The sequence below is a fragment of the Brienomyrus brachyistius genome, chromosome 18 (genome assembly GCF_023856365.1).
Source record: "Brienomyrus brachyistius isolate T26 chromosome 18, BBRACH_0.4, whole genome shotgun sequence".
NCBI classification, from domain to species: Eukaryota; Metazoa; Chordata; class Actinopteri; order Osteoglossiformes; family Mormyridae; genus Brienomyrus; species Brienomyrus brachyistius.
The window spans coordinates 4131834-4147622 of NC_064550.1; the positions used below are offsets into that span (position 1 = coordinate 4131834).

Here is a 15789-nt window from a genome sequence, read left to right on the forward strand (position 1 = left end):
ATTTTAGTAGACATACATTTAACACTGTCTCATATAGCAATTAGGTAATCTATAATCTGCCCTTTTCCCACCATTTCCGAAGGAACTAAAAAAAAAAAATAAAAAACACTTGTTAAATTCTGATCCTAAATCAAATTTACATTAAAACAGGAAACACGCAGGAAAGTGTAAACTCAAGTCGGTAACTGAATAACAAGATTTCCAGCATGAACTCATTCTTGTCACTAGACTTTAGAACCAACTTTAAATGGAGTTGCTGGATGGGTAGAGTTAGGGGTTGAGGAGGAGGAGAGAAAGTGTAGACGTACACTAAGGTCACAATGCACATGTATCTGATGGTATGTTTATGCTGCACCTCACACACAGGTACAACAGCAGGATTCTTAGAAGTGAGAATGAGGTTCCGACGCTTGCATCACTTTTAGACAGGATGCTGTTTTTTCTGTCACTCCATAGCATATACAGTTCAATGAAGAGGGGGCTTTCAGGGGGACAAGGCTGTTTCTACTCTTGAACATTGACGTTTTGAGTATTTCCCCCCACACCTTTCATTTCAGTGAGTTGAAAGGTCAAGCCAAAGCACTGGCGTTAGACATTAGGCATTAATAGCCGAGTCACAGAGTACCACTGCTGACATCAGAAAGCACTTCTCAAAAGCATACACAGCATTTCTGCAACGTGTTCGCAGAACACCACCCAAACGCACATGCAAACTTTTCATTAGAGAGGCCTACCTTGTCTGGGTGGGATGAGCGGCTTCTTGGACAGCAGCTGTCTAGGGAGCACCGAAGGCGATTCCGTTTGCACGCAAACTGCAGATTATGCTTGACCCGTGTTGTGATATTTTCAAGCAAAATAATATAATAATAAATGGGAAAAAAAAGAGAAGAAATAACAGTAGGAGGCCGACAGGAGTAACACTGCTTTAACTCAGGGGAAAAAAAAACATAGCAAGACGACAGAGAAAGAGGGATGGAAGGAAAGCGCAAACAGGAGGGGAACTATGTCAAACTAGCAAAGAGTAGCCCCCCCGTACCCCGATGGGACAGAGGCACAGCGAGGATGAGGAGGGCTTTGAGCAGCGTTGGGACGTGTGCTTTATTGAAGCTGTTGAGTAGGCACAAACTTCTGGTCTCAGATCAGATGTGGTCTTCTGGCTTTGTCTTGTTGCCACGTTTCGGCAGACTGTCTTGTCTCTGTTCTTTGGTTGTTTGGCTTTTCGTTTGCTGACTGTTGAATCAATCCTTGATGATGCGTTTTTTTTTCTTTTTTCTTAGCGTTGTTGCAATTTCTATTTGACTTGGGTTTTTAGTTTTTCCTTAATCTTCGGTGTGATCTGAACTTGAAGCAGCAGTTTGATGTTACGTAATTCAATTCGGTTTCACTTCATACTGCAAAGAAAAACAATTGCGACTTTCAACACAAGCTGGTCACTAAGCCCATAACTGGCATCACTTGCTGTAAATAACTGACATCACCATAAGCTTACTACTTAGAAACCAATAAGAATTTAAAAGTTACAAATCCCCCTCAGTCATAACACAGCACATCTTTTACTGACATGTACAGTCTATATCAGTGTAGACCAAATATTTTAAATATGGCTTATTACAATAATCAAAACAAATTACTGGATTCATATGATACGATTCATTTCAGTAGTGGGAGTATTAGGTGTAACGAGGATGTTGTTGACATGTCGTTGATTACTTTCAAAGCCCTCTCTGTTTCATTGATTTACATACCATTTACATTATCGCTTTGTGTGCCATAGGTCAGGATACATCATTTTCTCAGGACAGCAAACAAAGAATATTCACTAAACAGGACACTGTTCACCAGTGAGCACTGCCTGGTCCGAGATTAACATCCAACCAGATTCCTTTTTTACAACCTCAGACACCTAAAAATACAACCCAGCCTCACCCTTTATCTGCAACAACAAGCAGGCTAAACACCATCATTGGACATCCGGGGGAAGAGGACGACAGCAGCACACGGTTATGGAAGCAATGAGTTAAAGGAGCAGGAGCTTAAGTCAGTAATAAAAGCTGCATTTTGAAGAGCAAACCCACAAGAACTCTGGCCATGTCGAATTAGATAAGATAAAACTTTATTCAAGGGGAAATTCTTGAACACAAATAAACTATACAGACAACATTTAAAACTACAGCTACAACAACGTCACCAATAATTAAATTTTTCATTAGCTGCATTTCTGCAATTTGCTACATAATTTGTGTATCACCACTTAGCAACATTAACGTTACTGTTAAATCTAGCTCATATTTAACTTTTCTGCATGCCATTACACACGGAACCTTGTGTTTGCAGCTCCCTATGTTCATACTACATTTGTCTATGAACGTAGATGGTTGCGGTCGGCGCATGCATACAGCAGTGTTCAGATGTATTGCAACCAGCACAAATACAAGCAGTGGAGTGAAACAGGTAAACTTTTATGAGGAGTTTGAAAGTTGTTAATAGGCTTAGACGGTATCATAGTAATAAAAGTATATTGGACCCCCCACCTCCAGCGAATTTAAATTTTATTTTACTTTTTTTAAAATCACCAAGATTTCAATATGCTGCAATATCATTGCTTTTGCAAATGCTGTCAAAACATTGTGTATTGCATTATAAAGTACAACTGTTGTTAAATATGGTGGATAGTGACTCTGTTTCTATGGCACTTTAAATAGAAATTCTGTACACTGTAAAGTTATTGCAACTGATTTTAAAATACCCATGCGCATCTGCTTTACATATCTCAGGAAAAAACTAGGAGACCACTCTGATTTTAAAAATCTGCATTATTAAATCCTGGCTAGACAGGTTTTTTTAAAAAATAAATAAATAAATAAATAAATAAATAAATAAATTATTCACTGCAAAGCAACCTGGTTTTCCACAATTCACCCTGACATCTTAAGTGGAGCACACAGGAGAAACATTATCCAGAACGCCAGTGCAGCAATATTAGCCAATAGCTCCAGGGCTTCAAGGGTAAGACTTCAGTTCTAGGGAATGGTGACGTTTCACACAAGTACACATAGCTCAAGGAGTAATGGCCCCATTCAAAAGGCAGCTAGAGAAGTCCACGAAACAAACTTGCAACCACATTAAAGGCAGTCCAAAAAAATAGTACCCGTTGCTTTTGAAAAGTTAAGACATTTAATAATATGAAGCAGCATAAGCCAGTTTCCTGTTAAAATTACATCAGATCTATTATCCACCAGCCTATTCTAAAAGTTCTTAATGAAACAGCATCCATTATACCAAGTAGAGAAACACAATGTATCGGTTAACATCAGAACCGGCTGATTTTACTTTGACATATTAAACAGATCTTATTTGTTAATCTTAGCTGATACTGCTTGCTTATGCTTAATTTTTATCAATATTAAAAGTTAGCAGCATCAAAGTGACATAACTATTAAAATAATGGAGATAATTGCTTTGGGCAATCAGCCTTTTCCCATAGTTGAATGAGGGAATTTGTCAGCTCACTCTCCACATAAAGGTAGGATTGCCACTTTCAATCTGAAAACGCCACCCACCACCTGGGTCCGCAACAATAAAATTTTCCGAGCAGGAGTGGGAAACTGATCATGTGGTCTGAAAATACAGGACAAAATTTCCCGTACTGCTACAAAAAGGACACAGCATTTTATTTTACAATATGGAACAATCCCATAAAACATGAAATAGGTGGCTACTCTAGTTAGAGAATGTCTCACAGGACCAGCTGCGAGCTTATGGTTTTAACAGCCTGTGACATTTTTTTATTCAGGCCAGCTGATCAATGTAACATCATTCCAATAAACAGCACCTGCAAGTTTGATGACAGTGATATAATGTAGAAGTTATTACACACAGCTATTAAGCGTTTCTGTTTAACGTCATCTTCAGCATTCAAGCAAGTTGAGATGCACCGATCCGATATTCAGATGAGTATCAGCACCGATCCAGACCGATTAGATGGACTGAGTATTTTAATTAATTCTGTGTCGTGAATCTTAATGCTTGGAACTATTTGCTGTCCCTATGACCCAGAAGTTTGCCAGAAATTTCTCCGCCATTTTTTACAATGAGTCCCTACGGGAGGGTCGTCACTGTTTTTTCCCAATAATATGCAGCTGCAATCACCACTCAGGGGGCCCCAACCGCTCGGGTTGACGCATCAACCAAGAAATACGTTCTTTATCAGTTTCACGAGTTTCGAACTTACGTTTATCTGTTTAACATGTTAGGGGGGAAATAAAAAAAAAAATGCTACGAATATATTTGTGCACGATCTATGTTTCATGATTGTCAATGTATTACAAAAAGCATTTTAAATTTTATTTTTCCCTGTTTATGCAAAAAATTCACAAAAGAATTCAAAAATTTTATCTTAGCTATAACATTCCTGATGTTATAATGATTTGGAAACATCTACCGCATTATCTGTTGGGTTATTCATTCTGGATACATGAAATACATTTACATCAGGATTAAATTAGTACTGAAGCAACGTCGTTACATTATGATTATTTTATTCTCATCTGTTTTGCGCATGCAGGAATCATAAGAGTAACGAGGCTTGAGAATGGCGAATTGTTCAGGGCACACGTGAACCGGAAGGTGCCTGAGACGGGGGGCTGCAGCGGAATACTTATTTTTTCTACCGCTCTGCTACACGTAATGCAGCATAAGCACACTGTGCAACAGTAATAATCCTCCGTGTGAAACACAGTGATCACTGAGCAGTACACTGTCGGGCAGATTAAATGAAGCATCGAAGCAAAGAATTTGCATTGAGGATTTTTTGCAGTCAAGTAATTCGAGTTACTCGAGTCGTTGCATTCCTAATTAGTAAAATATTAATTTTATTAAAGAGCTCTTGTATCAGAATCTGTATTAGTATTGGCAGTTGCGTATCGGAATCCAAACTGAAAAAAATAAAAAAACACAGATCGGCTCATCCCTACATGCAGATTCATTCATATCACGTTCCATGGTTGGTTTATTCATAAATAGGCCTGTTTATTTCAAAGCAATATAATACTTAAATGGCAATGCTTTACAGTATCAATTTACCATTCATACCAAGTTTAAGAAAGATGCCAATATGGGAAATATTGCACTGTATTCATTAAAAAAGGGTGACTAATGTTTCCATGTACAATAAATACAACATGAAATGCAGTGAAATCTAGTATCAGTATCCAAGTCAAAGTTGTAGTATTGATCCAACTCTACATCTGGATTATGGTGCTCCAGTTCTAATCATGTATGGTTTTTATTCTATCCCAACTCCTCATAAGAGATAGTTAGCCTAAATTTAGGCTATGGCATTAGGTATTTAATTAGCTTCTAAGGCATTTAAGTAACTGGCTAATGTATCCTAATTAAGCATAGCAGGAACAGGCAGTACTTTTGAGGCGTACAAAGTTTTGCCTTGGTTTGGTTAACTGAAATGCATCACTGAACAGCAGGTGTCAAAATACAGGCACTCCCATTATCCTCCAAAAATAAATAAAAATAAAATTCTAAAGCAATTCAAAGAACAGTACCCTTCAAATATTTAACATTTAAACTAAATCAATTCTCTATTAAAGGTAAATCTTAATTTTAGTTTTTCCACTTCCACATTCATCCTAATATGTTAAGTAGTGTGCTGTGATTGCGACTGGCTTTCAACACAAGACATCTACAAATGAGAGGTGAACATTGAAATTACTGCATCCCAGCTCACTGACATGTTGAACCAAAAAGCCACAGAAACATTAGCTTCAAAACAGAGAATCTGGCCCACTGATAGCAAAAACTGTGATGAAAAGTTACACTGGAATCAAGGTACATCTGTGAGGTTAAACGACACTCCAACATCTCCCCTTTTTATCCATCTCTTGCTTTACATTTATCCAGCATATGCTTTGGTCAAAAGTGACAACAATATGAGGAATACGGTCCAGCTAGCACCTCGGGGCAGTTGCAGTTAAGGGCCTTGCTGAAGGACCCAACGGTCACTCTGCCAGCTGTGGTATTTGAACTGAACACGGGCACTGAGCTACACCCCACCCCTAAAACCATGAACTAGGCTGATCCTACGGACAAACAAGACAAATACACTCTTCCAATAAAATCTGAAACCGAATATCCAGGTAAGCATGTCAGGTAGCATTTAGTGTGTGTGTGTGCGCGTGCATGTATTAAGCCGGCACAATGTGTAATGTTAAAATCGATAGCACGTTACACACATGCAGTTCTCACATTGTATGGATCCTGACAGTCAGCTGGGATGAGACCATCAGTGTCACACTGAAACATTTTTACTATATTAGAGAAAACAAAAATGAGCAAACTCTGCAATTTCAATGGCAGTTCCTTTTCAAGATTATCCAGTGAGTCAGTCTAACCCTAACCCCCACTGTTTTGCATAAGTTCTACATGACCTCTTCAAGACAATCAATCATTTTCCTCCTTCGTGTTGGGCTCGCAGACCATGAGACAGGTTTGAGAGAATTTTTAAATAATGAGTGTAATTTGGAGGGGTCCTTCCTGCCTTGTTGCTTCAATTGAGTTAATTTATACCAGTTAATTAGTTCCATGAGCATTTACCATTAAAACCATTCCAAAGCAACCAGGATGTTTTACACCATTGCTTGACCAAATGATAATATCAAGTATACTAGATAGCTACACCTAGAGGAATAAAGAAGGCCTGACACTCATAAAAATTAATGAAGGAGTTCAGTTAATTGTCTGTATTAGTCTACACATAGACCGATTAGTTCCAAGGCGCGAACGCATCTAACCACCTATTTCTAGATGGTGACCCTGACTTTGGAGATGCCTGCTCTCAGCGCGTGCTGCTCAGCTGCCTGTGACGCAACCACACTGCATCCGCAGTCCGAGCCCGCCCCCTCCACATCCGGCACTGCTGATTGGTTGCCTTTCTGCCGATCGGACAGGAAAGAAAGTGAATTTAGTTATTAATTGGTCGCTTCTACTTATCAGTTAAAGCCCTTTATAAAGTTCGATAGAAACGGCTAAAACGTGCGCTGGTTCGGTACCAATTTCTTCTAGTCAGCTAGCTCCCACATAGTTCCGTTACCTTACTATGATCCGTAATAAAATGGTTTATATCAAGAAGTCACAAACATTTACCGTGCAGACACTACAATCACATCATATCATTAAAAATCACCTTGAATAAAGTCGCCAGTTAGGTCATGAGTTCGTGTTCTACATAAAAATGAAATTCCATTCACCCAGCCAATTTATAGTACTTTCCAGCTTGCTTGCTAGTTAGCCATGTTAACGTACTTGATTGTTACTAAAAGTATGCATAATAAAAGTGAAAATTTACGACAAATAAGTCACAGTACCTAAATAGATCAAATACTGATACATTTGCCTTGTATGTATCTCACGCCAATAACTAAAAAAACCAAGATATGCAACAAAGAATATTTGATTTCTCCTACACTGAAAACAGACTCTAGTTTACTGGTAAGTTTTCACAGCTGCACTACTCGAAAGAGCCCCAGTGAAACAAAGAAAAAGAATGCGACACACTAGGCTAACGGGCAGCGGGTTAGCACATAATACCACCAACTAGGTTCGCTACCCAAGCAGGCCACTATTCGCCAAGTTTACAAGCGAGCAATCCAACCAATCAACTTTAAAAAAAAATCTCTAACACGAGTTCTTGTGCTATAGCGACACACGATGTGAAAGCAGAAACCCTTGGCATAGCAGTAGCCTGTGTACATGATTTCCGACGATTAAAAAAAAAACAAAAAATTTAGCGCACGGCCCCCGCCCAAGTCGTGGTTTTCAAGGAAGATATCACTGCAGCTACTACTGTCAAGAAAATTAAACTGATCCCCTAAGCCCCGTGTCCCTAATCATATCACTTCAGAACGTCGAAACACTATTTCGACAACAAAAAGATATCAAAAACTCACCCCAACAGCTCTCAGCACTGTCACCAGCGCCGCCATAAGCAGCACGGCACATTACGTAGTGATGAGGATGGCGTCTTCTCGCGATATTTCACATATATTACGTCATTTTTGCTCATGTTTGTTACAGTAGCGGGATCTCTATTAAGCATGTAAGTGCATATCTTTCTTTAAAAGAAAGTTCTGTTTCGTGGTATATTTTAGGCTGTGATTGTCTTAACAGTGTATATCGAGTACTGTGCACATCACTGTACCCTCAATCAGAAGATGCCGTGCATTAATGGCGGCTTTCTATCCGCATACACGTGGCGTCGAACTGCCTGTAGGTATGCTCGCTTATTTATGGAACTGTAACACTTCCCAAAATTTATCCTAGAAGAGATACATTTTACTAAATATTACTGTTGATGATGCAGTCCTTGCACTGAAGTTAACAATGGTCGCCCCTAAACAAACATGCCCTTCTTCCCGGATCCTGCACCTGCACTAATGGCGGATCATCATACCAAAGGTGAGGCTGAGCACACGTGAAGATTTTTTATTATTATTATAATTTTTTTAATTCGAGGCTTTCTCGTTGTGAACAACAAGATATCTAGGCTTACAATCTGTAGGAAGTCTTATCCCTAAGAGTTTTGGTCAAGTTGGTGGGGTTGTGCACTAGTAAGTACACCTGGCATTAAGATTTCATAAATTGAGCGCAATAAAAATAAAATATGAAGTAAAACAGTAGACTCGTTCATTTTGTTGCCTCTAAAACAGTTTTACATTATACAATGGAAATGTCAGGAGAGACACTAAAAGATTCAAATAACTAAATAACAGAATGTGACAGAACAATCCAAACACTTTTTATGAAAGAGCAACCAAATGCACTTTAATAAAGAATCCCAAATGACATCTGTGGGCGACACCAGCAACACACACAGTCCTTGGTGCATCACTTTTGAGTTTGATCATAGTGCTGCCCTATAAATTATTTACAAACTCAACAAATGGTGCATGCGAAAAGCAAAAATAAATCTTTGTTGGGTACAATTCTGACATGAAAAATATAGTTAATATGTGAAGGATATTCCGTACATAACTTTTTATATTACGTCATCTGCATTATACCTACACCAATTAAGCAATGTTCAATGAACAGAAAACCTGACTGACAGAACAATGTTATCCAGCATTGTCTGGCTTATTTACAAAGCTGTGGTGTCTGACTGCTTAAAGACTCCATATTTTAGGGTAGAGTGCATTGACAAGGGGAGGCAAAATCTAGAGCATACTTATATAAGACACTTCTACAGACTACCTCAATAACAGGGAGAAAATAATTAAAGCTTTAAGCTACTATCAGACCAAACACTCCAACATGAATATATCATTCATACAGCTTTTGAGGGACTCCTACACACAATATAGTAAGAACACGTATTACAGAACAATGTTAGATGATCTACACAAAGGCTGACACAGGATTCCTAGAACCAACTGTCTTATTTTTCTAGTCAAAAACTCATTAAAATGGGAACAACTAGTATTTGATATTTTAAGTTTCACAGCCTGGAAGAAAATGACTGATGACAAAGTATTTAAAAGAAATTAACAAGACAAACCAGAAAGGGAGAGATAGTGACTGTTACAGTACTGTTACAATAAAAGTGAAAATAATTCCAAGTGAACTGGTCATCTCCGGCCTCTTTGTTGGGCACGTGCCACTTAGTGGGCAGAAAAATGCGGCTCTTGGATGGCTAGTGGACATTAAACCTGCAGTCTTATACCTTTAATTAGTAGCTACTGAACAGAAATAAGACATTAAAAAAAAATCAGCCATAATTGAGCTAAACCTGAGGTGCACAGAGAGCAAAACAGGTCGCCGTTGCTTGCTCAGTGCTGTAGCATTCTGCTGTCTGGGTCGCTTTCTACCTGGGCTTCTGCAACAGGCCCCGGCTCCAGCTCATGAGGCACATCTTCTCTGGTTGGCCTTAGGGAGTTTTTGCTAATGGCTAGGAGCTCCCTAAGCTCCCTGTTTTCGATCTGCACACAACCACAGACATGGGAGAAATTCAAGTTAATACCTAGACCAGAAGGGGATTCGGGATTGAGGGCTGTTTTTTATTAAACGGTATGGGTACGACTTAAATCCTCGGTTTCAAAAGTGAAACAAAGTTATGTTATGACAGTGCGCTTGGTTGCTTTCACAGAAGAGCACGAGTTAATGGGGGAAGAAGAAAAAAAAAAGTAGCAAGAGTTTTGTACAAAATGTTCCTAATATGTTCAGACAAACCTCCAACTGGGCCAGTCTTTCCCGCACTGTGCAATAGTGCTGGTTGTCCACCTGCACCGCTTGCCGCATCACCTGACCCATCTCACAGATTCGCTCCAATTGGCCCTGCACCTCCTGGAGAACAGGAAGATAATTAATTGAATATTTCCCAGCGAATCAGCTTTAAACAAATACATTAGAATTTAATCTCACTGCACAGCATGGATAGGCATACGCTGGGTGTAAAATGTCCCGGATGGCCAAAACAGCGGTCCGTTATGACTTTGGCAAAAGACTATCAGCTAACCCGCTACACAATGTAGAGTAACCTCTTCCCTGTAATTTACATTTAATGCAGAAAAGTGCTACAAATTTTCTGTAAATGACTACTCTTTATACCACCTAAGGTGTAACCCAGTCTTGTGCCGTTATGCCAAAGATGAGGGTCATAGTAGGCCTCACCAGCATAAGTGCTGGAAGATGCTCTATTACTGTACAAAGTACAGAAAGTACTAAAGTACTCAACAAATACTTAAAAGGAAACCATATAAACATTTATGTAATAAATGTTTCCAAAATACTTCTCTGGACCACGAAAATAGTCCTTGAATTTGTTGAAATGCCACTACTCCTAGTTAGTTAGGGGTGCTTAAATATACTATTTAGCGCAGTCTTATATTCCATGTTAGCCTATTCATCTTTTTAATTACAGACTTCTGGTAGTGGTGAGTTGTCCATATAACAATGAAAAGTAAATTAAAACTAAACATCCATCCATCCATCCATTTTCCAAACCGCTTATCCTATTGGGTCGCGGGGGGTCCGGAGCCTATCCCGGAATCAATGGGCACGAGGCAGGGAACAACCCAGGATGGGGGGCCAGCCCATCGCAGGGCACACTCACACACCATTCACTCACACATGCACACCTATGGGCAATTCAGCAACTCCAATTAGCCTCAGCATGTTTTTGGACTGTGGGGGGAAACCGGAGTACCCGGAGGAAACCCCACGACGACACGGGGAGAACATGCAAACTCCGCACACATGTGACCCAGGCGGAGACTCGAACCCGGGTCCCAGAGGTGTGAGGCGACAGTGCTAACCACTGCACCACCATGCCGCCCCTAAAACTAAACATATAAAAAAAATTCAACCAGCATCTTTGCTGATACACCCAAATGTCTTAAAAGTTTAGTAGGCTTTTAAGCACAAACATCAATTAAAGGCAAATATGAGAATCAAGAATTTAAGTGTTTAAAAATACACTGCACTTCAGTGTGTTGGCGCCCACCCAGGGTTGGTTCCCGCCTGCACCCGTTGTTCCCGGCATAGGCTCCGGGCCCCCCCCGCGATACCAGTGAGGATTTAGTGGTCATGATAATGGATGGATGAAAATACACTGCAGCTTTACTCGGAAGTAGACATGTGTATGAGGAAACCGACAAACTATGCATGAAATTAAATTACAGTGTACACTGCAAGATCTGTATGTCCTGATGGAAGGATATATGCTAGGCTACAGTCAACTGAATTAAATTTTTAGGTGATTTTGGGTGTTAGTTGTGAAGCTGATGTCTAGACCAGGAGACCACGTGAATAGCATTCTTCAAGAATTGTCTTCTGTCCAGGTGTTTAGGCTTCCCAAAAGCTTGTTCATTGTGAGTCTTTTCATAATGAACTCAAAATAAACTTTAATCCAATAATTCAAGCTTGATTTGATTAAGAACCCAACTGTTTTCATTTCTGTCTTTGGTATCTTTATGTTCTGGGTGGCACCAAAGTTCAATGGTATCCAGTTCTCTTCCTGTGATAATTTCTCCTCTTCCTGCTCTTCTTTGTCCATCATCACAGCAAATACATATTCTGAACATTTCTGATCTTTACTCTTGTCAGTGCCTCTACGCGCTTCATTGGAGCTGTGTCAAATGCAAATCTGCAAAACATTTCTTGACTGCTGGATCCTTTGTAGTGGATACTTGAAATTGACGAAAGCATCTATAACCTCAGATTTCTTCAAAGCGTTTTCTTCACATTTCACTGTTCTTTAACTTTCCTTAAGTGTCTGCAGATAGTCTTAATTTTCTACCATAAATGTAGTGCCACCAGCATACTGAGGGTTGCTGGTGTTTCTTCATCCAATCCTGTTTTCATCCAGTCAAGCTTTGCTCATATTCTGCTTTGCTTACGTTTGGTGAATTTTTCTTAATAAATAAATAAATAAATAAATAAATAAATAAATAAATTAATTAATTAAATAAATAAAGCACCTGTATCTGACAAAAAGGCAGCAGGTTCTTAAAGTAATTAGGAAATAACTTTGTACACTATCACAAAGGCCTGGTGTGTAATATTTTAGTATATTATGACCTTAGCATGGTCCTGGTGCAGGCTAAGGATGGGCCTTGTGTCAAGTTCTTTGTGGCCGGCAATCAGCTGCAGCATCTGCTTGCGGTAGTGACCCATTATCAGTTCCAGTGCATACTGGTGCTCCTCTAGTGACAGCCACAGCTCTGTGAAATGAATGCACACACACATGCACAGACACACACACACAGAATATACTGATTCAGCCTCTACCTAATGATTACCTTAAGTTAAAAAAGTAATTCACTGCCAGTAATGACCCAATAAAAAAAGTAACACAATCTACAGACTACATACATAAATTAAAAACTCTCAGCTGGTACTGTATAACATTCATATTACATATTATTACACAAAATATGAATTAGGAGAAACCTATTAAGGAGCAACATGATGAAGGAAAAGAATGCAAACATAAATGCAGGGGAATGTGTTCACCTCTATTCTCCTGCTGCAGCTCCTTGATCTGAGTGTTCTCCTGAGTGAGCAGGATATGCGGTTTGTACTTAGACAGTTCCTTCAGCTGTACACTGTCCTCTGGATGCTGGAACAGAGCATAGTGAAGACCTTACAGCAAGTGTTTGTGACACTACAGCACCCTCTACTGGGCAAATGCCATTGCAGTAACTGTTAAACGATTATGTATAATCAAGATACTTCAATTCTGGTTGTATCTCTCTCTAAAAAAAGGTCATCCAGCCTATAAGACGACTAACCCACCTTGTCAGGAAGCCCACTACCCACTTCCCTCATACTCTGAACCTTCTGACTCAGCGTCCCTGACTGTTCAATCAGGCCCTCCGCTGCCATGTCATGCTCTTTCAGCCGCTCCAACAGGGTTCGAGCATCAACCAACACCTTCTCCAGTGTGCATGACATCATGCCAGGATTCGATCACAGCAGCAGGTCAATATAACAGATCTCTCCGTCCTAGAGAGAGCAGAATAAAAAGACAGAGGCAGCATATATAGCTACACTGGGTATTACTGTGAATATAACTAACCACATTGGAACCTTATATGCTTCCGGGTTTGCGATGCCTCCTCCATGCCTACCCAGACTGTATGGAAATTACAATGTACTTGTACTTAGTATAACAGAAGTAATCAATCTCAGTTCTGCTAAGAGTGTATTGATACAGCAACGTGCGCAGGAGCCTCAAAAATACGGACTACTACTTATTACAACCCTCGCTTCATAAATGTCATTAAGAAGCCAATATAACAAATAGTTTGATACGAATAACACAAAAGTTTCAAAGAAAATAAATACATAAAGTACAACTCTTGACCCAGAACTGAACGTCTTAAATTCGGAATGGAAGTCCGTGTAAATCCATGGTACTGCACTAAAGAAATTATACTGTTAAAATTGGGTCGGTAATTGACATTATTTACACCACTTAATTATTACTACTACTACTACCACCACCACCACCATCAAATATTTGTCACATGTATGTAAAGGTGCTTGCTAAACACAATATTCGGTTATTTTCACACATTTCACGTATTCACTTATTTTCACATATCCACATATTTTTTAACGTTCAACGCCATTTGCTCGAGCCGAATAGAGTCTTAAATCCCAGTCATATTCCCCGAAATTTCATAAAGGTAATGGTAGTTTTCGAGCTTAACAGAGAACACTGAAATAGCCAATGTATAATCGATAGTTTGTAAAAGGAGGAAAACAAAAAGTAATTCATGTATGAAGACATCCATGCACTACTTGCAACGACAGTCCTAACTTTTATCTGTCCCGTTAAACATGCGATTGACTTTTCGTCATTATATTATATAGTCTCAGCTTCACTAAGCAATCTGCCCAACAGACACACGATCTGGGAATCAGTAAGTTTGAAAAATCTATTTTACCTGGTCTGGTATCAGCTTCTTGTCACTACCAGATCCGCGTCCCTTGTTTGATTTGCAGTGCGCACGCGCACCGTTTCACGCATGCGTGAACTTTGTTTTACGGCGTATGTTTTATTACGACATTACGTCATTTTTAGGGCATACGGGTGTTGTGTGTTTGCTCTAGTTTCTCCCCGTCAAACAAATCTTTTGCAATTTACTTAGCTACACCTTGAAAAATGTCTTTAATATATGGAATTTAACTCAAGTTTAAGGACGAGGTATCCCTAATGACCGAAACGAAACTTTCCGAAGCACTGATGCATTGGAACCAAAGTTAGATTGGAAGCCTCTGAACACCATATCGTATGACATCTGGTGGACAATATAAACAACGACACCACTTCACAAGTGATTGACCACCAAGTCAGTCCTAGGCGTTGCCCTGGTTGAGGGTACGAATGGCGTGCAGGAAGAAGTTCCTCCTCTTTCTGTCTGTATTGGCCTTCAGGGAGTGGACGTGCTTCCCTGACCACAAGAGAGAAAAGAATCCGTTGTTTGGGTGGCTGGGGGTCCTTCACTGTGTTCCTGGCCTTGGTCCAGCACCGCTTGCCGGATATGGACTGCAGGTCCATAACCTTTATATCTACATCTACAAAATCAGCTATTGGCTAAATTCATAATTTGGATATCAAATAGGGGAAAACGTTTTGTTGTTGTTGAAGATGATGATGATGTATATCTCATTTTCTAATCAGATGCACAAATGCTATTCCTGCAAGCATACCATGCTGTAGGCTATATATTAGACTATTGTACCGGTATGTAGGCCAAGAGAGGTGTTAAGAAGATATCAACCCAAGACTAAATAAATGCGGATCCAAAATCAAATGCTCCACTGGGTAAGTCTCGGTAAATGTCTCCACCTACAGTTGCGTCATTGCAATTGGCCTCGACACATTTGAGGTGGAACAGAAATTTCGAATAAATAGCAGCCAACTTCAGTCTCCTGCTGAAGACATTTGCGTTTGTGATAAAATAATAAATACACTGTAAATACTTTTCGACTGTAAATTACAATTCCTGTTTACGTCTTCAATTGTAAAATATTAAAGCATTAGACTATGAAGTCAGCAAGATAGGCACTCCGTTAATGTAAATTATTGTAAATAAATCAGCCAACAGACTTTGTTCCGTTTGTTTAATGGCAGATAATAGAAGGGCAGAGTCATGGCATAGGCAGTATAGTATAGGGCACCCGGGCACCACAAAGGCTAGAAGCGGAGCGGAGTGTTACTATAGCATACTTTAAATATTTTGACATTCGCTAATTTGATAAATAGCAAGAGTT

General features: G+C 39.6%; 2 protein-coding genes across 4 annotated transcripts in view; both read right to left on the reverse strand.

The window, feature by feature from the left end:
• The window catches only part of csde1 (cold shock domain containing E1, RNA-binding), a 31100-nt gene extending 22992 nt beyond the window's left edge, over nucleotides 1–8108 (reverse strand). For all 3 annotated transcript variants that reach the window (XM_048984568.1, XM_048984567.1, XM_048984566.1), the window contains exons 1-2: nucleotides 7959–8108; nucleotides 735–1391 (exon numbers count right to left, since the gene is read on the reverse strand). The gene's annotated coding sequence lies outside the window, so the exon portion shown is untranslated. The remainder of the gene's footprint in view (nucleotides 1–734; nucleotides 1392–7958) is intronic.
• Nucleotides 8109–8804: 696 nt separating this feature from the next.
• sike1 (suppressor of IKBKE 1) lies at nucleotides 8805–14557 on the reverse strand. Its single transcript, XM_048984573.1, has 6 exons — nucleotides 14460–14557; nucleotides 13303–13512; nucleotides 13021–13126; nucleotides 12586–12728; nucleotides 10237–10350; nucleotides 8805–9986 (listed from the first exon to the last, which is right to left on the reverse strand). The coding sequence occupies exons 2-6, from the start codon at nucleotides 13462–13464 to the stop codon at nucleotides 9837–9839; spliced, it is 675 nt and encodes a 224-aa protein (XP_048840530.1). The 5' UTR covers nucleotides 13465–13512; nucleotides 14460–14557; the 3' UTR covers nucleotides 8805–9836.
• Between the last annotated feature and the right edge of the window lie 1232 nt (nucleotides 14558–15789).